We start from the raw sequence: 26,826 nt of genomic DNA on the forward strand, positions 1-26,826 counted from the left end.
AATCTGCCTGCAATGTGGGAGACCCTGGTTCAGTCTCTGGGTTGGGAGGATCCTATGGAGTAGGAAATGGCAACCAATTCAGTATTCTTGCCTAAAAAATCCCATGGACAGAGGAGCCGGGCAAGCTACGGTTCATGGGGTCGCAAAGAGTCAGACATGACTGAGAAAGTAACACACACGAGAAATTAAAGCATTAAATGAATTGAACATACTTTGATAACAACCACAAAGCTGATTGGTTCAGGGGATACAGATGTTCACATCTGTGAACCAGGTGCTGAGGGATAAGACTGAGGGATGACTAGCAGAGAGGCTTTCAAAACTCTGTCCTTCCTCACTGTTTCCCTAACCAATCACACATTTCAAGGTGACAATATTTCTAAGAATTAGATAATAAAAATAATCTGCTACTATTAATACTGGAATACCAAAAATAAAGCTGCAGGGTACATTTAGGAACAAAGAATTTATTTGAACAGACCCCTAACTGAGCTAGATCAAGCAAACTTTCTGCTGCTGCCTCTAAAGCCTGACAAAGGGCTTGAAACAGGTAAATTTTACAGCATTATTTACTTATTATGGAAGAAGGATGCTTTGGGGGACAGTCTTCAAAATATGCAGTGCTAAGAGATAAGAACAACAAAGCAACAAGAAAAAAGGAGAAATGAAAGGCTACTTTTCCAATTAGCATTCAAGAACACAAAATGAGGGTTTAAGACTACTAGGTGCTAAAAAAACATTTCTGGAATTTGAGCTACTCTACTGTAGTCTTGGAATTTAACCCAGTGCTTCATGAAAGTTTGCAGGTGGAGTTGGCTTCCTACTGAGTTGCTCTAGTCTAGACAACTGGCTACACTACTGGAGCCTAGAGTATTCCTGTGGTTGGGGATGCCCAACTCCTATCCTTGGACTCCTTGGAGCTCACTTCTCTGTATGTCCAGCTCGGTGAGTGAGGCTACAGGCAGTGCTTCAATCCTGACAGCCTGATATCTTATCTACTCAATGTCCCCACTGATGATCCATCTGACAATGCATGTGAAATTGGAGGCGGGGGTGTGGTGGTGATATTCCAGAAACCGTCTAAGAAATCAAGAGACAGTTCCGATATCATAAGACATAAGGAAGTTTGGATGTTACTGTTTATTACTGATTATTACCTATTTTGTGTGGACCATCAAAATACCTAAATATATCTTGCATTCTTTTGGACTGATTTCCCTTGTGGCTCAGACAGTAAAGAATCTGTCTGCAATGCAGAAGACCTGGGTTTAATACTTGAGTTGGGAAGATTCCCTGCAGAAAGGAATGGCTACCCACTCTAGTATTATTGCTTGGAGAATCCCATGGACAGAGGAGCCTGGCAGGCTACAGTCCATGGGGTCACAAAGAGTCAGACATGACTGAGTGACAAACACAGCCTTTTGGGATTATATGCAGCCAAAGGTTTTCCTCTGAGCCATGCTTTCTATATCATTTTATAAAGCCACACACTAACATTTACTGAAACTCAGCAAGCAGCAGAGGGAAACAACAAAAAAAGAAGATGAAAAGAGATAAGAAATAGAGGGAGGAAGGAAAAGAAAATAAGGAAGGAAATATTAAATTACTGAGAGGAAAGAGCCAATCAAATCTGGAGGGAAGATACTAGACAGGTGTCCAGAGACCAAAGCTTGGAGCCTACTGCATGTGCAGTGCCTAGACCTACTGTATAAGAGACTTATTAGTTGTTTATCTAGTCTCTCGCCTTGATTTGCCTTCCTTTCTAAACTCTCACCTGTGATGCACAGGTTCAGTCTCTGCAAGTCAGATTTCATAGGCTCTCTGGCAAGCTGGCCTTTTTCAGGTTGTGCCAGTAAGCGGGCACTAGAGGGAGACTGAAAGTGGGACAGAGCTAATGTTCTATCTGACTTGGCTGTTCCTGCAGCGTCACCTCAGCAGGGGGACCTGACTCCAGCTCCAAGCTTCCATTAGCACATGGAGAAATAGCCCCATAGTGCTTCCTCAGCACGTAAGACCAGCAACTGGGAAGTGACCTCTCCTTGGAGGCTTGAGCACCAACTGTAGGGGCTCTCTTCTGAGTTCTTAGGTCTGAATATCTGTCCTAGGACATGGTAGCTGCTTCCTAAAATCATTACCCCAGTGTTTCCTTTCATTTTTCTAACCTCCTATTCTTATGTAGCAAATTTCCTATATTAAATCCTTTCAGTTGAAATACTGTTTTTCTCACGAAGCCCTTTCTTCTCATGGACTCCCTTCTGACAAAAAGAGCTGAAAAATTCTGCAACCTTAGCCAACAACCTCCTGGCAACCTAAATGAGAGGCTAATTTTTTGATTAAGGGAATCAAAAAACACTGAAACAACTGTGACACAGTGAAAATGACTGTGTTCTAGCCTCTTGAAATATGAAGCTATAACTTGGGTTTGGAATATTTTCATGACTGGATGTCTTAAAAAATAACAATTCAAATATATTAATATTATATGAAAATATAAGGTTATTGGATATATTATTTAATAGCACATTTTGAAAGTAAAGTTAATTACTCGAGTTATTTTCAGGTATGAAAAGAGAAACCAAGAGAAGATTAAATTACTGGAGGTTTCTATCAAGTTTTACATGGAAGGATCAGTGCAAAATTGAATATAAGTGAAAACAACTGAAATGGTGTGGGTCTTACCAGTATCCGTTCACAGTCAATAACGGTGCTCAACCTGTGTGTGATGGTTAGCACAGTGCAGTCAGCAAATTTCTCATGGATTTTTTTTTGTATTAACTCACCAGTTCTGGAATCAGAGAAGTTGATATACTTCAGTGAAGACAGGAAAGGCAGACAAGAGTTAAAAATTAAAAATCAATGCTTTAACATATAATCTTGTTCCTAAAAAACTAACTATAAAAAGTCTATTTAGAAATTTACTATTTTTCATAAAGTGATGGAAAATAGTCTTCCCTTGAAATTGCTTGAAACTATCAGAAGCTGAAATCCAGCTTCCTTAGGATGCCTCATAACAATATTAACAGCATATAACTGTCTTGCTTTCTTCCTTTGTTTTCCTTTGTGATTAACATTATTAAAAGATATCTGTGGGTCAAAGAGAGCATAGAAACACTTTTCAGCATCACTAAATGTTTTCCATTTACTACATTTACAATTTGGATTCCAGGTTTCATGGACCTCAGCTACATACCTTGGATCCACATTGGATGTGGCTTTGTCAAGAATCAATATCTGATTTTTCCTGAGAATAGCCCTAGCAAGGCACACTAGTTGTCTCTGTCCAACACTCAGATTCAATCCTGATTCTGCTAATTTGGTATTCATTTCACTAGGCAGAGCTTTGATGGCTTCTTTAAGTTGTACCTGTGGATACAGAAAGAACAAAATTTCGAAAACAAATGACTGCTGAAGTAGAAAAGCCTCTTAGAATGTTAGAGCTTTGAAGTCCTCATGACTTCTTATGTATCTTACATATACAGCCCTGTGATGGGAAAAGCTGTTTCCAGTTAGTGTTCACTGAGAAAGATGGTTGGTAGAGTCAAGTCAGGACAGAAAGATCTCAATGTCCCCCCATCCCTGCCACATGCCATCCACCAACAACCCCCAACTAGGAATTAGTTCAGAAAGTCTCAAAAATTGAAGCTATTTCTCCCAATGTGGTTTAAACAGAAAATCTAAAAGGATCTTTATGGTTTAATCAACTTTACCAAAGTACATTTTGCATAAGAGGTGGTACATTAAAAGGAATTAAAAAGAAAAATTAGAGAAAGTATGGTTCTCTAAAGATATAATCTTATTAACAATTTACAACTTTTTAACGTTTAAAATAATACAAATTTAAACAATGGAAAACTCCATCTTATACATTAGTAATCCTGGGACATTTCCCAAGCTTAGTCTATAAATAGTGGACCAGTCAAGTGCATTTTCTTCAATATCATAAATGTCTTCCAGTGAATGAAAACTCACAAAAACAAGATAAAATATTACATTTTATCTCCCCCACAATATGGATATATGTGATGTTAATACTAATCTATCTTCATAAAATAATACTCATAAGATTAAAAAAACAAATCTTTAACTACCAAATATAATCTGAAAGAACACTTGGTGGTAGGGGTCAGTTCAATGAATATTCATTTTGGAGAAATATTATGGAGCAAGAAGCAAATTCAGGCTGTATTTAAAGTGAAAGAACAAAGAAGAAATACACTTCTAATTAAGAAACCAACAGATCGATGGCCAGTAAGTTATGTGACACAGTACAACGTCAGATAACAAAACACCAAGGGTGAATGAGTAGCATTTTTGTGATATCCTAAATGCTGGAGCACTTCCACGAATGTGATCCTGAACTGTGCTCCTGATGGAATCCAATCCCTAGAAAGCAGAATTCTGAGTCAGGATTAAATATGGTATTGGTATTTAGTGACAGCATACAAGGTGTACAAACTCTAAAGGGTAAAATTTGAATTGTGGTGCAAGTGGTTGGTCTTTGTTAAGACTGACATTCTAACTTCAAAGAAATAATCTCACATTTACTCCTGAGTTGGATGACATCACAAAACTAATCTGGTTTTTTTTCTTTTCCTTCAGGTTGTCCATATCTGCTTCATGACAAATAAGAGTTGTAAGGGGTAGTGTTTTTCATAAAATACTGTTTTCTGAGACACTGCATTTATTTATGAATCAGGAATAGTTATGAGATAATATGAATATCAAAGCTCTCTGTAGTGTAATCATAAAATCAAGGTATAAAGTATTAGAATGGAAGAAAAGGGCAACAGATGCAGTAGACAATAATAATTAGAAGTTACAACTGGAGAATCTGAACACATTAGACGATAGTGTAATATTACTGTTTTATTTCTTATTCGAGATAATTGTGTTAGATTATGCAAGAGAATGTCCTTGAAAAGGATAGAGATTGTGTCTCTTGATGACTGTGATAGACCCAGAATCTGCAACGATGCTTAAGAAGCTCTCAGAAATATTTGTTAGCAGTGTGAAGGCAGAAGTGAATCTCATCATATGACATATCTGTTCCTATAAATTAGAAAGTAAATCCATATAGACAGTTTACATATAACACTACTATTACGTGTAAAAGGATTATATTCTAGTAACAATTTTTTTTTACTGGCTTTAGAATATCACATCACACTATAAACTGTGGAAAGCATATAAAAAGTTATAATTTAAGGAAAGTGGAGCAAATAATACTATTCAAAACTGTACATCTCAATATGAAATGCTTCAGATCATTTTTGAGGTTGGGAAAATAATGGAATAGAGCAAAGTTGAAAAACAATAAACTGAACTTATAAGGTACCCTATTTCTGTTATCATAAACATTTTTAAAGTAACCTGCTGTGTAGTGTATCTAATAGGTGCCAACACTTCTCACAGGAGGTTAACACAGGTGTCAGATGGTTCCCACATTTCATGGAACCTTCTTACTTCTCAAAAAGAAAGACTGTTGTGGGCTGGAAGAAGACAGGGAAATGCAATCAACAGATGGGGAAGAGCTTTTACTAGAGCAGGGCCAGCAATAAAGGAAGTTCACATAATACAAGGAAGGCCCAGGGAAATGGACATGTGACCTGTTGCCACCACAAGGACTGAACCATGTGGTTCCTGATGCATAGGCTGCTGACGCCCAGGTTTCTGGATCTTGGGTTCCTGTGTGATGAGACACACTTGTGTCCTAACAGAGATACTATTGATGCTGGATTTGTGTAACACAAAATTTTTTTAAAGAAATAAGCCATACTTCTCTGAAATGAAGAAATAAACCAAACATTTAGTACCTATTTATCAAGTGCTACGTTTTAAAAGCAAAAGACAGAGCTAGGTTCCATGAGAGATTAGAAGTCTGTCTATGGTTTAGAAATCTAAAGTTTCTGCCATCAGTAGAATCAATTTGCAAAACTAGGGCTAATACACAAAATAATTAGTATTAAAATATACAAACCAACAGCAACTTAATAGTCAAAATTTTTTCATGCAAGGGTAGGGAAATTCAGTGAAGTAGGGCAAGGGGAAACACAGCACAAATAACAGAAACTCCTCTAGAAATTAACGTATCTATATAAAACTGAGCCAAAACACCAGGGTTCTGTTACCTGCATTCAAGCTGCAGCATTAAAATGATATAATCGCCAATAAGTAATCATCACATTCCAACTAAATAATTTACTTTTATAAACACTTCCTTATGAAACTTCATCGCATTGTATTGGAATGATCTTGTTTATCTTTCAGTTAATAATGAAAAACTAGTGTCTCCACTTAGATAGCCCCTAAGGCCAGAGGAATAAAATGAACATTGGAGGGTAATTAGGGTAATTAATTTACTAGGTCACTCATAGAATGTGATCCCACAGTTTTAATGTCTAGTGTAATAAGCTCTGTTAAGGACAAAATAATGTATCTAGTTGCTTGGGATTCTATAGAAAAAGCTAAAATGAAAACATGAGGAATTATATTATTGGTTTTCATTATCAATATACACATTTTAAGTGTACCCATCTCATCACTGTTCTCCTGGAAAGTAAACAGTTAAAATGATAAGCTTCCCTTAATTACTTGCAATGCTATGAATGTACACACACAGATACTGATGCTAATAAGTTAATAACATTACATAAATTACCTCTTCTAAGACATTCCACAGTTCCTCCTCCAAATACTCATTAAAGGGATCCAAGTTTTTCCTCAGTGTTCCAATGAATAAAACAGGTTCCTAAATACCACGAAATAGTGAACATTAGTACCTTAGTCTCTTTTCTTTTCTTTTTTTTTGTTGTCTCTTTTCATTTTAAACCAATGCTTATAGAAAAGAATGAAAATACAAAATATCAAAATTCACTGCAATTATTAATATTAAAGTTACAAATGTATGTTTACAAAACAGTATCTCTAAAATAATTTTCCATTGTACAAAGTGTGCTATAAAAAATCCTCTGGACTATTAAACACTAAAAGAAGAAAGTGTTTAAGAAGTATTTTCATCTTAAGAAAAAATAAATTAAGAAAAGAAAGGAAAATTTTATTTTTTAAAAAAATTTGCCATTCTGGTAATAAATATCTGGTTAAACACACACACACAAACTGACATTATAATCACATGAGAAAGTTTACATCAAGATCTACATAAATTAACTGTCAATCCTGGTGTGACTGGGAAACATCAACTGCATGATTAGTTGAGGCTTATGCTTCAAAGCAAAACCATTCAGTATTTATACTTTGGCAATGAAGAATAAACTAGGCTATTTTCTCCATTGGTCAGACTGTCTTCTAGGATCTGGAAATCTCTCCCCAGGTGTGAATGGAACATCCCCACACGTTCAAAGAGAACGTCAGCTCCTGGGGCCTGAGGCACCTCTGTCCGTGGAGAGATCACCTCTGATTCTGCATCAGCTGGTCCCCACGTTCTCTCACCTGTGCGTCAGGATGACCTGCCTCACAGAACCTCGTTACTAACTGCAAGGCCAGGAGGACCTGAAACCCACTGTGATGTGAGCCATAATAAAATTATTTAAATAGCTTTTCCTATTCATCTACCTATTCATCATCAAGAGGAGCCACAAGTAAATTACACTGGAATCATATACCTCCTGAGTTTCAGGAGAGAATATGTACATAAGCTCATGTAGACAACTTACATTTTCTTCTGGAAGGCTCTAGTAAGCCAGGTCATAAGAATATGGGCAGCAGAGAAGAGCCCAACTGGCTCCTTTCAGTGAAGGGGGCAGAACAAGGGAATGCACTCGTGTGGGAACAAGAGGAGACCTGACTCTTCCACAAGTGCCCGGAACTGCTCGGAATCACCAGCCTCAAAATCCTGCCTGGTCTTGGGGCTGGAGTTTCCTTCTAACTTCATGAAAGTCTGAGAAGATGAAGAAGACAAATATTTCTCTTCCCTAGTCATGATGAAGAATGATACTTTAGAGAGCCTCCCATACCTTCTCTCCCTATTGTCTCAGTTTTAAGTCTAGTGATCAAGAAATGAAAGCAGAAGGCACAGGACAGTGTGCCACCAAAAGAGATATATCCCTAAGGAAAATCCAAAATTAAAAATATACTATGTAGGGAGCTTCATTTGCACAAAATTGATTAAGTGACCGATAAGCCTACAAAGCATTGAAAATCACCAGAAATACACATTTCAAAATGATTATTGAATTGAACTGAAAAATCCAGAGACTCAAATTTAAAGTTTCTCCTAAAACTCTTGAATTTAGAAACAAAGATTAACACCCATCTAAGCAATAGTACGAGTTCCTTGTCAGGAGAATAACCATCATTGTACCTCATATTTTTATAAAAACTTTTTACTCTTTGTAATTTTCAATCCCCCATGCAGGCGATTTCTCATCCTTTAGCTGTTATCTATGAACTTTACACAAACAACTGGGGAGGTGAGGGGAGGCTGGTCTCAGTGTTCCTCGCCCTTCTCTTCTCCATCTTCCCTCCATTATCCAGGTCCTTTCAAGTAAGCAGGTACTCCCTGAATGTAATCTCAACTGGCATTCTTCCTGGGGAATATACTTAACTACTTCAGATCTTGAGCACAAAGGACGCATACACTTCAACTACCTGTTGTGTTTAAGGAAATTATTTAGGAAAAGCTTTCATTTTTGCTTTTTCCTGAAACTTTGAATACAAATTGAGGAGTACTTCTTAAGAACACAGTATTCAACTTTTTTTTTTTTTTCTGTTTTGATATGTAACTTCTGTGTAATTAAAAAAATAAAGTATTCATCTTTTAAAGTTCCCCTGAGGACTGATGGTCTATGTCCCCACTCCCCTGTCTCTGGTTCCTACTCAGGTCCTTGCTGCCATCACATCTCCCCCAGTTCTGACCTGTTCATGGCAGGACCAACAGTGATGGGGATAAGCCTGGGAGAGAGAGATGACCCCAGAAGCTTGCTGCTGTTCCCAGGATCACAGGTAACAGGGATTCGGGGAACATGATGTGGACCTGGCTCACCTGAGTGGGGCAACTCAAAGAAACAGTACTGGGCTCCCCCTTCTGCAGAGTCTGCTCTCAGCTTCCTAGGCTGCTTAAATCAGGGTGTTGACACACAAGCATCACTGCTTGCTACTCATTTGAGGGGAAGAGAGATGTACGTTTTCTGCACATAGACAAGTTAACTTCAAGTAACCAAACCAACAGACTTTTCTCCATCTCGGAGCCAACAAGACACTGTAAAGACAAAGGTCTCTTGGCTGGGGAGGGGTAAGATTTTGAATATCTTCTCCTGACACTTATTAGCCCATAATACATAAACTAAAAAGCCCATTTCAAAAACTGATATTCTCCAAAGGAGACTCAAAACTGATATTCTCCAAAGGAGACTCAAAACAGGAGGAGTCATATCGTCTGACTTTACTAAACTTTTGTTATGTTTTGGGGAAAATATCTCATGAGAACATCATTCAGTTTAACTAACATTTATTGAAAACAAAAAATAAATTTGGAGTCAGACAGTTCTAAGTTCTGATTCAACTTCTCATTAGTTATTAGACTCAGGGTAAATTACTTATCTTTCCAAGACAGTTCCATTACTGGAAACTGGGGTTAGCCTTGCAAGGCTGCTGTGACAATCTGAAACACAATGAAGTTCCTGATGTGATGCTAACATGGACCAGGAGCCCAGCCCAACAGGGAGACAGGCAGGGACAGTGTTTGTCAAACTTCAGATGTAGTCGGTGGATGATGAAATTAATTTTGTGCATTGTGATCATCATTTTGTCTTTTATATGAAGTAGAATAGAACTGGCATCACAGAAAATATCAGAGCACAGAGCAATAGTAATGTTGTTTTGTGACATTTTTGTTTCTGTGTGTGTGTGTGCGTGCATGCACATGAAATCATGATATGAAGCAGTTCTATCAAGGACCACAGTCAACAGCCACCTGAAGTCTTGCACAAATAAAGTAATTTGCTTCTCAGCCTCTGGAGTTGGGAATCTCTTTAAATTTACTTTGAACCCTATAAGTATATTTTGGAAATTAATACATTGCTGATCATGTCATTTACAAATATTTTCTTCTTTTCCATAGGTTGTCTATTTGGTTTTTTTAAATGGCTTCCTTCATGCTATACTTTTAAGTTTAACCAGGTCACATTTGTTTATTTTTGCTTTTGCTTCCATTACTTTAGGGGTCAGATCCAAAAAAATAGTGCTGGGATTTATGTCAACGAGTATTCTGCCTATGTGTTCCTCTAAGATCTTGTCTTACTAAGTATCTTGTCTTACAGGTCTTTGCTCATTTATTCATTTTTACTTTATTTTTTATATGGTATTAGAGAATGTTCTAATTATTTCTTTTTTAATATTTTATTTTATTTTTTAACTTTACAATATTGTATTGGTTTTGCCATATATTTTACATGCAGTCATGCAGATTTCCCCACACTTTTTATTGTAGAGACTGTCTTTTCTTTATTACATATTGTTACCTCTTTTGTCTTAGATTAACTGACCATAAGTGCATGGGCTTATATCTGGGTTTTTTACCCTGTTCCATTAATATATGTGTCTGGTTTCTGTGACAGTAACATACTTTTTCATTACTGTGTCTCTGTAGTATAGCCTGAAATCAGGGACTGTGATTCCTCCAGCTATGTTCTTCTTTCTCAAGATTGTTTTGGCTATTTGCGGTCTTTTCTGTTTACATACAAATTTAAAAAATTTTTTTTTGTTCTCGTTTTGTGAAAAATGCCACTAGCAATTTGATAGAGATTGCATTGACTCTGTAAATTGTCTTGGGTAGTATGGTTATTTTTAACAATATTGAATCTTTCAATCCAAGAATACAGTTTATCTTTTCATCTGTTTGTATCATCTTGAATTACTTTCATCAGTGTCTTACAGGTTTTGTATACAGGCCTTTTACCTCGTTAGGTAGGTTTATCCTGAGTGTTTTTTCCCCTTTGATGTGATGTCAATGGGATTGTTTCCTTAATTTCTCTTTCTGATACTTTGTTTCTAGTCTACATAAATACAGTTAATATCTGTATAAACAATGGCTTATACAGCTCAATATCAAAGAAACAAACAACCTAATCAAAAAATGCAAAGAAGACTTAAATAGACATTTCTCCAAAGACATACAGATGGTCAACAGACCCATGAAAAGATACTCAGCATCACTAATTATTCAGTTCAGTCACTCAGTCATGTCCAACTCTTTGCGACCCCATGAACTGCAGCATGCCAGGCTTCCTTATCCATCACCAACTCCCAGAGCTTGCTCAAACTCATGTTCATTGAGTTGGTGATGCCATCCAACCATCTCATCCTCTGACGTCTCCTTCTCCTCCCGCCTTCAATTTTTCCTAACATCAGGGTCTTTTCTAAGAAGTCAGTTCTTTGCATCAGGAGGCCAAAATATTGGAATTTCAGCTTCAGCATCAGTCCTTCCAATGAATATTCAGGACTGATTTCCTTTAGGATTGACTGGTTTGATCTCCTTGCAGTCCAAGGGACTCTTAAGAGTATTCTTGAACATCACAATTCAAAAGCATCAATTCTTCTGTGCTGAGTTTTCTTTATAGTCACTAATTATTAGAGAAATGTAGAGCAAAACTACAATGAAGTATCACACCTCACACTGGTTAGAATGACCATCATTTAACATCCACAAATAATAAATGCTGGAGAGGGTGTGGAGGAAGGGGGACCCTCCCACACTGTTGGTGGGAATGTAAGTTGGTACAGCTGTTATGGAAAACAATATGGAGGTTCCTTAAAGAATTGAAAAAGAGTTACTGGGTGATCCAGCAATTTCCCTCCTCAGCAAATATCTGGAAAACATAAAAACTCTAGTTCAAAAAGATACATGCACCCCAGTTTTCACAACTTTTCTATTTACAATAGCCAAGGTATGTCCATGGACAGATGAATGGATAAAGATATGATGTATACACACACACACACACACACACAGGAATATTATTCAGCCATAAAAAGAATGAAATAATGCCATTTGCAGCAACATAGATGAACCTAGAGATTATGAGACTAAGTGAAATAAGTCAGCAGAGAAAGACAAATATCACATGAGATCACTTATATGTGGAATCTTAAAAATTAATAGAAATGAACTTATTTACAACACAGAAACAGATTCACAAACATAGAAAACAAATTAATGTTTACCAAAGAGGAGAGTAGAGAAGGATAAGTTAAAAATCTATGCTTAAGAAATTCACCTTACTATTTTGCTATACAATTGAAACACTGTGAAAAAAATAATTAGACACACACAAAATCTGACTCCTGGCTCTGCCCCTTTCTTGATAAGTGGGACAAGCCCCTAGGGCCTCAGTTTTTAAATCTGTTAGGTAAGGATAACTACAGAATTGTGAGAATTAAGCAGGAAGTGGTAGGATAAGGGGTTAAAACATGTTAATGATTCCACAAATGTTAGGAATTCTTATCAGTACTTGTCAGGGACTGTAATAAGCACAGAGGAGCAGAAATGAGAGCTACATTTCTGTATCCTCAAGGAGATCCTCAAGGAGAGGAAGAAAATAGCCAAGAGTGTGGGAGGGCTGAGAAAAAAGGCCTGAGGTCTTGGTAGAGGACTGGTAAGTAACAATGTGTACAAGATGGTGGTCAGGAAAGAAGCTGCTGGGAGGGGAAAATGAAATCAAAGTACAAGAAAGTGTTACTCTCTCTTTTTGCTTTTGGTGGAAACATTAGATACATTTCTCTGTTACGCCTTCCCACAAATTCCTATTGTGTTTTTTTTTTTAATTTTTGTTTCTTTGCTCTACTATTTATATTTATATGAACAATTTAGTTTATATTGTAAACAATATATGTAAAGAAAATCACCAAGGACCATGAACACATAAGCAGAAATTAAAGAGTAAAGTCATTCCAGAAAGTATTACTCTTTTTACTCAGGCAAAAATAATATCCAAAGGCCAGTAACCCAATTATTAAGAATAATAACAGATCCTGGTGATTGAGCATTCCCAAGAACCAGACATGGGCACAAACCTTATCTCACCCAGTTATGTGTGCTAAGTCGCTTCAGTCATGTCAGACTCTTTGGGACCCCATGGATTCATAGCCCACCAGGCTCCTCTGTCCAAGGGATTTTCTAGTCAAGAATACTGGAGCAAGTTGCTGTGCCCTCCTCCAACAGATCTTCCTGACCCAGGGATTGAATCTGCATCTCTTAAGTCTCCTGCATTGGCAGGCAGGTCCTGTACCACTAGCACCACTTGGGAAGCCCAGATACATCTTCACAACAAATCTGTGTGGCAGTGAGTCCCAGGCCTGGTTTAAAGATGAGGACACTGAAGTCTTGAAGCTGAGTAATGTCATCAAGGCCCCACAGTCCTTTGAGGCAGAGCAGGAATAAAACTGTGGGTCACACTGACACTTGGTCTACACAAACATTCTATCCCTGGATGCCTCTGGAATGATTTCCTGGGAACTTTGCACATTGCTAGTTCTCTACAGATATTCCCTCTTTTATCAACCAATATTGTACCTTAGAGACAAAAGCATATAGAGAGGAATCTACATGTATACAATGTTTGGCACTATTTTGTAAGGATGCTCTCTGGAGTGTGTATGTTGAACATGCTCTAAGGAAGGGTGGAAATCAACAGAACAGAACAGAACCAAACTATGTTGATGGTACGTAAGACTACCATTTTACATATTATGGTATGAAAGACTAAAGGTATGTTTAGTCTTTGCTCAGATATGCTTCCAAACATTATTGGCAGAGCCAAGGATCTTCTAACATTATTTCTTTATTTATAGAGTTATTTTATGTACACCAGCATACAATTCTAATTAAGAAGCTTTAAAAATAAGGCAGGGTATGTTTTTCGAAAGCTTTGCATCAAAGGAAATGAAAGGACTCTACAGACAGGCCCTTTATTTCTACTAACTAATCTCACTTGGACATTTCAGAGATGAGTACCATCAAAACGTAAAACTTGGAAATCTAAACTCCTTTATTTTCTACTGTAACCACAAGTCATAAATTAAATAACCAGAGGGAATCTTTAAATATGGAGACTGAATGTGCTAAAAAGTTCTTCCCATTTTTCCTGAAAGGGATACCTTTAAAATTTTTTTTAAATTGTGGTAAAATACATATGAAATTTACTAGCTTGACCAGCTGTAAGTGCACAATTCAGAGGTATTAAGTACATTTACAATGTTGCACAGCGATCACCACCATCCAGCCACAGAACTCCTTTCGTCTTTCAAAACTGAAACTCTGTAGACATTAAACAACAACTCCCCACTCCCAGCAGCTCATGGAACCCACCATTCTAATTCTTGTCCCCATGAATTTAGTACTCTAGGTACCTCATATTAGTAGAATCATACAGTATTTGTCCTCTGTGACTGGCTTATTTCACTGTCACCTCAAGGTTCATCTGTGTTGTAGCACAAGTCAGAATTTCCTCCCTTTCTAAAGCTGAATAATACTCCACTGTTTACATATATGTACCACATTTTGTTTATTGATTCATCTGTCAATGGACCTTTAGGTGCCTCCACCTTTTTGCTACTGAGAATAATGCTGTGATGAACATGCAAGTACAGGTATCACTTCAAGATCTTTCTTTCAATTCTTTTGGGTTTATACTTTAAAGTAGAATTGGTAGATCATATAATAATTCTATCTTTAACTTTTTTGAGAAATGACTACTTGTTTTCCACAGTGGCTGTACTATCTTACATTCCTACCAGCAACGAACAATGATTCTAATTTCTCTACATCCTTGCCAATACTGCCAACCCATTTTCTTTCTTTCTCTCTTTCATTTTTCTTTTTGATAGTAGATGTCTTAAGGGCTATTAGGTAGCATTTCACTTTAGTCAGAAAAGCTGTATCTTGGTTTCAAAAGTACTTAGACATATGCATTACCATATGGAAAATTAGATAGCCAGTGGAAATTTGCTGTATGAGCAGGGAGCTCAAATCCAGTGCTCTGTGATAACCTAGAGGGGTGGGATGAGGTAGGAAGGAGGTTCAAGAGGGAAGGGATATATATATATATATATATATATATATATATATATATACCTATGGCTGATCCATGTTGATATATGGCAGTAACCAAAAGAATATTGTAAAGTAATTATCCTTCAATTAAAAACAAATTAATTAGAAAAACAAGAGAACTTAGAGTAATTCCAGGTATTTTAGAGGCCATGGGTATAGCAACAGCTGTACTCAGTCATAAGGTCCAAGCCCACGTTCTCCTTCCCTTTGGGTGCCATGTTGAGATGCTTGCTAATACACAGGCATTTCAGGGCACATTACAGGAAGCACATTTGCCTGGCTCTTTGTGTCTCATCTCTTCTCTGTTTCCCATCTCAAGACGGTGTTTTTCTGAGCTTTATTTGATAGGAAGATGATTATGGAGTATAAAAATAAAACCTCAAAAAAATAAAAAATAAAAAGCAAATCTATCAAAACAGAGGGCAGGATGAAAGATCAGGATGCCTGGCCTCCACTGCCCTTGGCTATATACCTGGACACAATCAAGGACAGAAATGGTAAAGGCCTAACTGAACCAGAAGAGATGAAGAAGAGATGAAAAGAATACACAGAAGAACTGTACAGAAAGGACCTTAATAACACAGATAACCACCATGCTGTCGTCACCCTCCCAGAGCCAGACATTCTGGAGTGTGAAGTCAAGTGGGCCTTAGAAGGCATCACTACCAACAAAGTTGGGCTTCCCAGGTGGCGATAGTGGTAAAGTATCCACCTTCCAATGCAGGAGACATAAGAGACATGGGTTTGATCCCTGGGTTGGGAAGATCTTATGGAGGAGGGCATGGCAACCCTCTCCAGAATTCTTGCCTGGAGAATCCCATGGACCGTAGCCTGTAGGGTTATGGTCCATAGGATCTGCAGAGAGTCAGCCATGACTGAAGCAACTTGGCATGCACAAAGCTAGTGGAGGCAAGGGAATTCCAGTACAGCTATTAAAATCCTAAAAGATCATGCTATCAAAGTGCTGTACTCAGTATGTGAGCAAATTTGGAAAACTCAGCACTGGCCACAGGACTGGAAAAAGTCAATTCTCATCCCAATACCCAAGAAGGGGAGTACTAAAGAATATTCAAACTACTGGACAATTGCACTCATCTTCCATGCTAATAAGGTTAGGCTTAAAATTCTGCATGCTGGGCTGAAGCACTACATGAACCAAGAACTTCCAGATGTCCAAGCTGCGTTTAGAAAAGGCAAAAGAACAAGAGATCAAATTGCCAATATTCGCTGCATCTTAGAGAAAGCAAAGGAAATCCAGAAAACATCTACCTCTGTTTCACTGACTCTACAAAAAATTTGACTGTGTAGATCATAACAAATTGTGGAAAACTCTTAAAGAGATGGGAATACCAGGTCATCTTACTTGTCTCTTAAGAAACCTGTATGTGGGGGGAGAAGCAACAGTTAGAACACTGCATGGAACAACTGACTGGTTCAGGATTGAGAAAGGAGTACAAAAAGGCTGTTTATTGTCACCCTTTTTATTAAACTTATTTGCTGAGAACATCATGAGAAATGCTGGGCTGGATGAGTTACAAGCTGGAATCAAGACTGGCAGGAGAAACATCAACAACTTCAGATATGTGGATGATACCACTCTAATGGCAGAAAGAGAAGAGGAACTAAAGAACCTCTTGATGAGGGTGAAGGAGAAGAGTGAAATGGCCAGCTTAAAACTAAATATTAATAAAACTAAGATCACGACTTCCAGCCCCATCACTTTCATGGCCTATAGAAAGGGAAAAGGTGGAAGCAGTGACAGATTTCCTCTTCTTAGGCTCTAAAGTCACTGTGGATGGTGACTGCAGCCAGGAAACTAGAAAATGATTGCTTCTTGACAAGAAAGCTATGACAAATCTTGACAGTGTATTAAAAAGCAAAAACATCACTTTGCTGACAAAGGTCTGTATAGTCAAAGTTATGGTCTTTCCAGTGGTCATGTATGGTTGTCAGAGCTGTACCATAAAGAAAGCAGAACACCAAAGAATTGATGCTTTCAAATTGTGGTGTTGGAGAAGACTCTTGAGAGTCCTTTGGACTGCAAGGAGTTCAAACCAGTCAATCTTAGAGGAAATCACCCCTGAATACTCACTGGAAGGACTGATGTTGAAGCTGAACTCCAATACTTTGGTCACCTGATGCAAACAGCTGACTCACTGGAAAAGACAACTGACTCATTGGAAAAGACCCTGATGCTGGGGAGGACTGAATGCAGAAGAAGAAGAGGGGAAACAGAGGGTGAGATGGCTGGATGGCATCACCATATGAAACAGACATGAACTTGGGCAAACTATAGGAGATGGTGAGGTCCATGGGGTCGTGAAGTGTCAGACACGACTGGGCAACTGAACAACAACAGTATACCTGGAGGATGGTAATTGCTCAGTAAATATTCACTAAAGTATGGAGTGCCTGACGAACTATGGAAGGAGGTTCGTGACATTGTACAGGAGACAGGGATCAAGACTGTCTCCATGGAAAAGAAATGCAAAAAGCAAAATGGCTGTCTGAGGAGGCCTTACATACAGCTGTGAAAAGAAGAGAAGTGAAAAGCAAAGGAGAAAAGGAAAGATATTCCCATTTGAATGCAGAGTTCCAAAGAATAGCAAGGAGAGATAAGAAAGCCTTCCTCAATGATCAATGCAAAGAAATAGAGGAAAACAACAGAATGGGAAAGACTAGAGATCTCTTCAATAAAATTAGAGATACCAAAGGAACATTTCCTGCAAAGATGGGTTCGATAAAGGACAGAACTGGTATGGACATAACAGAAGCGGAAGATATTAAGAGATGGAAAGAATACACAGAAGAACTGTACAAAAAAATCTTCACAACCAAGATAATCATGATGGTGTGATCACTGACCTAGAGCCAGACATCCTGGAATGTGAAGTCAAGTGGGCCTTAGGAAGCATCACTATGAACGAAGCTAGTGGAGGTGATGGAATTCCAGTTGAGCTCTTTCAAATCCTGAAAGATGATGCTGTGAAAGTGCTGCACTCAATATGCCAGCAAATTTGGAAAACTCATCAGTGGCCACAGAACTGGAAAAAGTCAGTTTTAATTCCAATCCCAAAGAAAGGCAATGCCAAAGAATGCTCAAACTACTGCACAATTGCACTCATCTCACATGCTAGTAAAGTAATGCTCAAAATTCTCCAAGCCAGGCTTCAGCAATACGTGAACCGTGAATTTCCAGTTGTTCAAGCTGGTTTTAGAAAAGGAAGAGGAACCAGAGATCAAATTGCCAAAATCCGCTGGATCATGGAAAAAGCAAGAGAGTTCTAGAAAAAACATCTAGTTCTGTTTTATTGACTATGCCAAAACCTTTGACTGTGTGGATCACAATAAACTGTGGAAAAGTCTGAAAGAGATGGGAATACCAGACGACCTGACCTACCTCTTGATAAACCTATATGCAGGTCAGGAAGCAACAGTTAGAATTGGACATGGAACAACAGACTGGTTCCAAATAGGAAAAGGAGTACGTCAAGGCTGTATATTGTCACCCTGCTTATTTAACTTCTATGCAGAGTACATCATGAGAAAGGCTGGGCTGGAAGAAGCACAAGCTGGAATCAAGATTGCCGGGAGAAATATCAATAACCTCAGATATGCAGATGACACCACCCTTATGGCAGAAAGTGAAGAGGAACTAAAAAGCCTCTTGATGAAAGTGAAAGAGGAGAGTGAAAAAGCTTAAAGCTCAACATTCAGAAAATTAAGATCATGGCATCCGGTCCCATCACTTCATGGCAAATAGATGGGGAAACAGTGGAAACAGTGTCAGACTTTATGTTTCTGGGCTCCAAAATCACTGCAGATGGTGATTGCAGCCATGAAATTAAAAGACACTACTCCTTGGAAGGAAAGTTATGACCAACCTAGATAGCATATTCAAAAGCAGAGACATTACTTTGCCAACAAAGGTCTGTGTAGTTAAGGCTATGGTTTTTTCAGTGGTCATGTATGGATGTGAGAGTTGGACTGTGAAGAAGGCTGAGTGCCGAAGAATTGATGCTTTTGAACTGTGGTATTGGAGAAGGCTCTTGAGAGTCCCTTGGACTGCAAGGAGATCCAACCAGCCCATTCTGAAGGAGATCAGTCCTGGGTGTTCACTGGAAGGACTGATACTAAAGCTGAAACTCCAATACTTTGGCCACCTGATGTGAAGAGTTGACTCATTGGAAAAGACTCTGATGCTGGGAGGGTTTGGGGGCAGGAGGAGAAGGGGACGACAGAGGATGAGATGGCTGGATGGCTTCACTGACTCAAAGAACATGAGTTTGAGTGAACTCCGGGAGTTGGTGATGGACAGGGGGGCCTGGCATGCTGCGATTCATGGGGTCGCAGAGTCGGACACAACTGAGCAACTGAACTGAACTGAACTGAGGGGTAAAAATGATTAACCCTTTTGTTTAATTTGAAGAATATAAAAATAACAAAATAAGTAAACTTAAGTGGCTTATGAAAAGAGCATGTGAGTGCATTACCTGAGGTGCAACTGACATTTTCTTCCTTAAATCATGAAGTCCAATATTGGTCGTCCAGTGTCCATCAATCCAAACACCACCTTCAGGTTCTGACAATCTAAAAAGGGCAGTGATGAGGGAACTTTTTCCAGCTCCTGTTCTTCCTACAATGCCAAGCTGTAAAGAGATCCAGGAGAGAGTAAGAATTAACAAAATGCAACAAACCTGGCAGAAATGCTAGTTATTGACGATGAATTTTAAAAGTTCTATGTAAAGACTAGTTTATAATTTTCTCAGTCATGGCACTGTTGACATTATGGGACAGATAATTCATTCTTGGGGGAAGAGGGCTTGTCCTGTGTATTGTAGGATGTTTAGCAGTAGCCTTGAACTCGACCCACTAGATACCAGTAGCACCCCATAAATAAACTGTGGCAACCAAAAATTTCAGATACTGACAACTGCCGCCTGGTTGACAGCCCCCTAGTGCCAAGAAGAGTTAAAAATGACAATCTGCTGGCAGTGAAAGGCCAGTGATCTCCTAAGTGGTCCATAAGAAGTCAGCCTTTAAATTAGCTTTATTCCTACAGCCTAAGTAAGTTGACCTGGAGAATTATGTGACTAATTGTGACTAATTGTATGGAAATATCAACAAGTAAATTCAGAAGTATTATACATAAAAAAGTATTCACTTTTTCAAGGGCCTAATTATTTAAGAGGAATTATTCTTTGGTAGAAAAACTAAAAAACTTCCTAATATTAAATATCTTAATTATATTCTATCTTGAAAGAAAATATCTTAAAATTATAAAATGCAGATCTCAGTGTCTTATAAGACAGAGGATAGTAGACAAAATGCACTTAATGAAGTCAACATCAACACAACATTTGCTACTTTTATGGGACCTTTCACTGGAGCAGTTCAAAAGGTATTTTATAAGCAAATTAATACTTGCAATTGCACCTTGGAAAGATACATGTCAAGTGTCAGTCTGGTCATTAAAACCAAAGCAGAGAGAAATTCAGTGCACTAATGATAAGATTGGGGCTTTTCTGGTGGCTCAGTTGTAAATAATGCACCTGTCAATGCAGCTGACTCAGGTTTGATCCCTGAATTGGGAAGATCCCCCAGAAAAGGAAATAGCAACCCACTCCAGTATTCTTGCCTGGAGAATTCCATGGACAGAGGAGCCTGGCAGGCTACAATCCATGAGATCACAATGGAGTTGGACACGACTGAGCAACTAATACGTATCAATGCAGCAGACATGGGTTCAGTCTCTAATCCGGGAAGATCCCACATGCTACAGAGCAACTAAGCCAGTGCACCACAACTACTGAAGCCCACACGCCCTAGACCCGGGAGCCACAACAAGAGAAGCCACCGCAGTGAGAAGCCTGTGCACAGCAACTAGAGAGCTGCTCACTGCAACTAGTGACCCCTCATTCATTGCAACTAGAGAAAACACCAGAGCAGCAACGAAGACCCAGCCCAGCCAAAGATAAATAAATAAAATTATTTTGTAAAAAGTTATGTTTATACTATGTTGTAGTTTACTTAGTGCACAACAGTATTATGTAAGAAAAACAATATTCATACCTTAATTTTCAAATACTGATTGCTAAAAGACTGCTAACCATCATCTAAGCCTTTATTGGGTAGTAACATTAAAAAACACTGATCACAGATCAGAAAAACAAATATAATAATAATAAAATGGCTTGAAATATTGTGAGAATTACCAAAAGGTGACAGAGACATGAAGTTAGCAAATACTGTAGGGAAGATGGTACCAATGTACTTGTTCAACACTGAGTTGTCATAAATGTTTACTTTGTTAAAAAAAAAAAAAAAAAGAAGAAGAAGCATTATCTGTGAAGCACAATAAAAATGTGTGTCTGTCTTTCTGGGTGTTCTTATACATAAATCAACACACATTAAGACACAGGTGACAACTGTATCCATGAGAATGTGTGTATGTTCCCATGTTATCAGCTCTACTGAAACTGATCCATCTGTGCAAATGGGAACATTTGTAGACTTTGGATAAATGGCTGAGATATGTAGGGGCATTGAGGGCCACTCATGACCACGGGACTGTGAGCTCCAAACTCCAGTGAGGAGAATAATAAGAAACAAGGGACTTCACAGGCAGTCCAGTGGTTAAGATTCTGAGCTTCCACTGCAGGGGACATGGGTCCAATCCCTGGTAGGGAACTAAGATCCCACATGCTGTGTGGCCATACATCCCCTCCTAAAAAGGCAATTCAAAGAAAAAAAATACACCTGCCTCTGACTATTTCTACAGTTAAATCATTAAAACTATTAATGTAGTCTGTATGTCTTATCTGGGTCACCAGTGGGTTTTACCAATTCCACACGGAAAGTGTCACCAGTATCAGTAAGTTTACATTCCTAATACCAAAGACACTTGGAAAAAATCTTATTTTAGCTGCTGCGCAACAGCTCCTTTCTATTTTTCCTACCACTTGGATCAGAGTGGGAAGTGTAAGACAGGAAGTCAGGAGCTGTTGTGTCTTCAGCAAGATGTCATGGGAAAATGATACCACTTTTTGAAATTAAACTGATGTCCAATAAAATGAAGCTATAAATCCCAGGTTTGTGAATGTGCAGGGAACCAGGCCAGGGTTCATCTGTGATGACCACACCAACTTGTTAGACACTTGCTCCTGGATCTCTCTTCACACATCAAACTCAACATGATCAACATCTGATGCCCCACATAAAACAGCCATGTCCTCTGACTTCCCTACTCTACTTCTTTCCCAGGCTCATAGGCAGAACTGTCCACCTTCCTTCCAGCTTTCCCTGAGTCCAGCATGCTGCCAAGCCCTGAAAACTCTAGTCTTGCAATGTTTCATGGCTCAGTCCCTCATTTTAAGGTCCACATTCACCACCTGAGTGTCAGGTTGCATTATCATTTAAAAAAACAAAATAAAACAAACTCTTTTCTTAATCATAATCAGTGCAAATGAATTTGCAAAGTAAATAAAGACTAGATATATGCTAGAAGTCTTATAAAACCAATCTTAAGATGTTGATGTTTTGATTTTCCAGACTTGTGTTATGTGTTCTTAAAGATACAAATTTACATATTTAAAAAAATATGATTAGTATGAACATACTGTTTAGTGTATCTTCATTTAGAATTTCATAAAAATATTTATTTTAAATGGCTATATAATATTACAGTATATGTGATCATTTAACAAATTCCTACTGGTAGATATTCAATCTCCAATAGTTTGCTAATATAAATAACTCCGTGTCAAATATCCTTGAAGCTCAATCTTTGCAAATAACCTTAATGCTTTCCTCAGATGAATTCTCAGATGTGTAATTGCTGAGAATAAGGTACGTACATTTTAAGAGAAAGCTGTTAAGTATTGCCAACCTCCAGAAAAATGATACCATTTTCAACTTCCACCTGTTTCCCTGCACATTCATAAGCCTGGGTGTTATAGCTTTGTTTTAATTGACATCAGTTTGATACCAAAAAGTGGAGTCTATTTCCCAGGACATCTTAATGGAAACACAATAGCTCCTGACTCCCTGTCCCCTGCATATGCCCACTTGGGACCATGTGCTCTCACTTCTCAGAGTAAACCCCCAAAGGTCGGCTCTGTGTCACTCCATCCCAGGACATCTCTTCTACAAAACTGTTCCCACTGACCTCTCCATCCTTCATGTCCATGAGTCAGCTTTCTTGGGGTCACTAGGTAGTTGTGAGGGTTGGATATGAAAATGTGTGTTACACACCTGGTAGTTCTTTTCCCTGAATGCTCTGCAGGTGCCTGGTTCTTCACTCACTGGATCAGAGCATCATGCTTTTGCTTATCTTGGTCTTACCTCCCAGAATGCCTTTCACATGCATTTCCACCTGCTGAAGCCCTGACCACACATCACTAAGTCTGTCTCATGTGCCTAATTCTTCAGAAATGCTCTCCCTGTACCCTATATGTGCTTATCCCAATACTAACAGATGTTGTATTATCTTTTCCTAAATTTCTATAAAAATTCTGACCACCTTCTAGCTTATAAAACTAATATACCTATTTTCTTGTTTCTTCAACTGGCCTGTATATGTTGACAGCAGGATCTGTACTGGACTTGACTTTTTCTTATTTTTATTCCCTGTGGAGCCCTGAGACAAAGAAGCTTCTGCAGAAAGCTGAGATTTTTAATCAGGCCAGAGAATTTATGGAAAATCTATCACCATATTATTTAGACATATGATAAGCTGGACAAAAAGAAACATGGCAGATGGATCCTGCAGCCATAAATAAAACTTCAAATGGCCAACACCTCATTCTCATGGGACAGACAACAACTTCCACCATATAAGTGTTTATAGTAATTTTATACAGTATAAAAACTACAACAATCATTGGTCAAGCATCTACTCTGACCCCTGTGCTGGGTGCTTTACATGTCTTATCTTGTTTAAGTCGTACAACAAGCCTACGGGTTAGGTCCTATCAATTCCATTTTTCCAAAAGAAGACTGAGGCTTAATTAGTCTGCCTGAAATTTCAGAGTCCATTAAGTCATAGGATGAGACTCAAACCCATATCTGTCAGCCTCTTTTCCATTCTGCTGATTAACTCCTTAAACCTGGACGGTCTGGTATCTTATCATGTGTCTGTGTAGCTAGAACAGAGAAAGTGGGGAGAGGTGTAGCTGCAGTTAAAGGAACGGGCCTACCATGGAGATCCTGTGGCCAGAGAGTTGAAGCATGATGTGGACATGGGTACATATAACACGGTGAGTGAGACAAGAGGGATGACATCACTGAGCAGAGAGAGTACCTGAGGTCAGGTGGGCTGGCTCTCAGCAGGAAGAACCAGCACCCCAGGTGGGCTGGAAGGGAAACCTGCAGCTAAGTGGGGCAATGGTTCCCCAGGAGACAAACCAAACAGACTTCCTGCCCTGCTTGGAGAGCGAGACTCATTCTTTATCCCATCAGGTGGTGAAAGAACCTCACATACACTGCTGCACGAGGCTGTCTCTGACTCCAGGTCCAGGCAGGGCTAAGCCTATGGGAAATCCCTCCAGTCCCTGTAGGAGGCTGGTGTGGGGAAGGTAGGAGCAGGATGAAAACTGCCTGTGATGAAGATGAGACTCCACCAAGAAGATGCAAAGAAATGCAGTGGAATCACACAGAGTTGAATTATAAAGCATAAGCGCAATTTGAAGAATATGAAAGTAAGTAAATCTATAGGGGAAATGGCACAGAACTTTCTAGAGCCTCATGCTCAGTCATAACAGGGACCTGAGCTCAATTTCAACCTGTCAAAGGATGTTTAATAGAAATCACAGGTTATCACTTATAAGAAATGCTTATGGGAGAGAAAGGAATTTACCAGAAGGTCTTGTTCAAATGAGTAAAGAGGTCTGGATTGGCCTGAGACTCTGCATTTCTAGAAAGCTCCAGGAGATGTAGGAGCTGCTGGCCCTGACACCACAGTCTGAGTCACAAGGAATTAGAAAGCCGGTAAGGGAAGTGGGACAATCTGGAATGAGGAGAGGGGTTGCTGAGGAGACACTATGTAAAAAAGGAGAAAATGTAGGAAACGAATATTTTTGCACATTACAGCAAGGTCTAGTAAGTATCTCTAAAGTGTATTATAGAAATAAGAGCTCTGAGCTTATTTATATTTATATAAATATAACAAACCAAAACCAATCTATCCTGAGAGCTGGATAAATGCTTTAAAATGTCCCAGAACTCTAAAATCATTAAATCAACCACAAAACCACCTAAATGAAAACTATCTAAATGAAAATTGAAACCAGTGTTCAGAATCTAACTGGGAAGATTAAGGTGCTATTTACATCATCTGGGATCTTTATTTTTACTTGCTATTTCTTCCCTGAATTTGAATTCTATGTAGTACCTACTACATTCTCCTATTGATTCTAACTTTCAGGAATCAGGACAACAGAGGAAACAATGGAAAGAGAATAAAGCGCCATTTCAGCTGGGCAGGCTCCCTCCGCATCCTCCACAGCAGCCTCTTTCAATCAAACCCAGCACCAAAGGGGTGACCCAGAGTGATGGGGTGGGACAGGTTAGCAGGAGAGGGAACCTGGGATGTTCATAGGTGGAGTAGAATCACTTCCTGAACACGTTGCGTGGGTATTGTCTCCAAACACAGAAATGAAGCTAATGTTGTTAAGGCAGAAGGGGACGACAGAGGATGAGAAGGTTGGATGCCATCAGCAACTTGAAGGATATGAGTTTGAGCAAGCTCCGGGAGTTGGTAATGGACAGGGAGGCCTGGTGCTGCAGTCCATGGGGTCACAAAGAGTTGGACACAACTGAGCGACTGAACTGATCTGTGATACGGGGGATAGACCAAGTCAGAGATCAAAAGTCAAGCTACCACAGTCATTAATTCAGCTTCCAAATTCAATTTGCCCTCAAATATTTTGGAATCTCAACAGTCCTATGATTTGCAGTTTTTAAGAAGGAAGAATAGAATCTATTATGTTTGTAAGTTGTACTGCAGAGTTTCTGAAATAATTCCTATTTTATGGTTTTGGGGAAAATTAAGACAAGTGCAAGTTAACAGAATCACATTTACAACAGGAAATCTGACAGACACATTGTCTGAGAGTAAGCTAACATCACCTACAGTGCTCTCAGGGACAGGATTGTATCAAGAGCTGTGGTTAATGTTTTCCCAACAAAACAGTCCTCAGCTTCTTCCTGAACTATGATGGAACTGGAAATAATTATGAGTCACCTTTAGTGCTGCAACTAACTGAAGCTGCTCCCTGGGTATCCTTTTGGCAATCAGTTGAATATGTATTTTCATGTTACAAGGATATCATTCATTAAATTACAGCTATAGTCCACTAGGGGGTTGTGGTGGGAAGAGTTAAAGAGCAGTTCTTTTAGTTGTTCATGCAGTTGTCTTGTGTGTATGTTCTGGTTACTGGCTGCTCACACCTGTGTGTTACTCAACCTTGCAGACAGCAGTTCTTCAGCACCCTCTCTAAGCCCTGCAGACTGCCACTTTCTAGGGAACAAGGATGAAAATAAGATGCCCCTTGATTTTAAGAAGCCTCAAGGTACCGTGAGATACAGACCTCAAATTACAAAGCACGACACAGATGCTATCTTATATTTTAATTTTGATAAAGTTCACATAACATAAAATTTAACAACTTAACCATTTCTAAGTGGATGGTTTAATGTTCAGTACATTCACATGGTGTGCAACCAAGCTCAAGATTTTTTTTTTTCCCTCATAAAACTGA

At 38.8% G+C, this 26,826-nt stretch overlaps 1 protein-coding gene across 5 annotated transcripts in view; it reads right to left on the reverse strand.

Moving 5' to 3' along the window:
• Positions 1-26,826, reverse strand: part of LOC133243936 (ATP-binding cassette sub-family C member 4-like) — a 590,639-nt gene that overhangs the window by 438,748 nt on the left and 125,065 nt on the right. For 2 of the 5 annotated variants that reach the window (XM_061410641.1, XM_061410639.1), the window contains 4 exons: positions 19,561-19,716; positions 6,659-6,748; positions 3,191-3,363; positions 2,680-2,785 (listed from right to left, as the gene is read on the reverse strand). In XM_061410641.1, coding sequence (XP_061266625.1) covers positions 2,680-2,785; positions 3,191-3,363; positions 6,659-6,748; positions 19,561-19,716 — 525 coding nt within the window. The remainder of the gene's footprint in view (positions 1-2,679; positions 2,786-3,190; positions 3,364-6,658; positions 6,749-19,560; positions 19,717-26,826) is intronic. The other 3 variants (XM_061410642.1, XM_061410640.1, XM_061410637.1) reach the window with 2 other exon arrangements.

Source organism: Bos javanicus, unplaced genomic scaffold (assembly GCF_032452875.1).
Source record: "Bos javanicus breed banteng unplaced genomic scaffold, ARS-OSU_banteng_1.0 tig00001600_1, whole genome shotgun sequence".
NCBI lineage: Eukaryota > Metazoa > Chordata > Mammalia > Artiodactyla > Bovidae > Bos > Bos javanicus.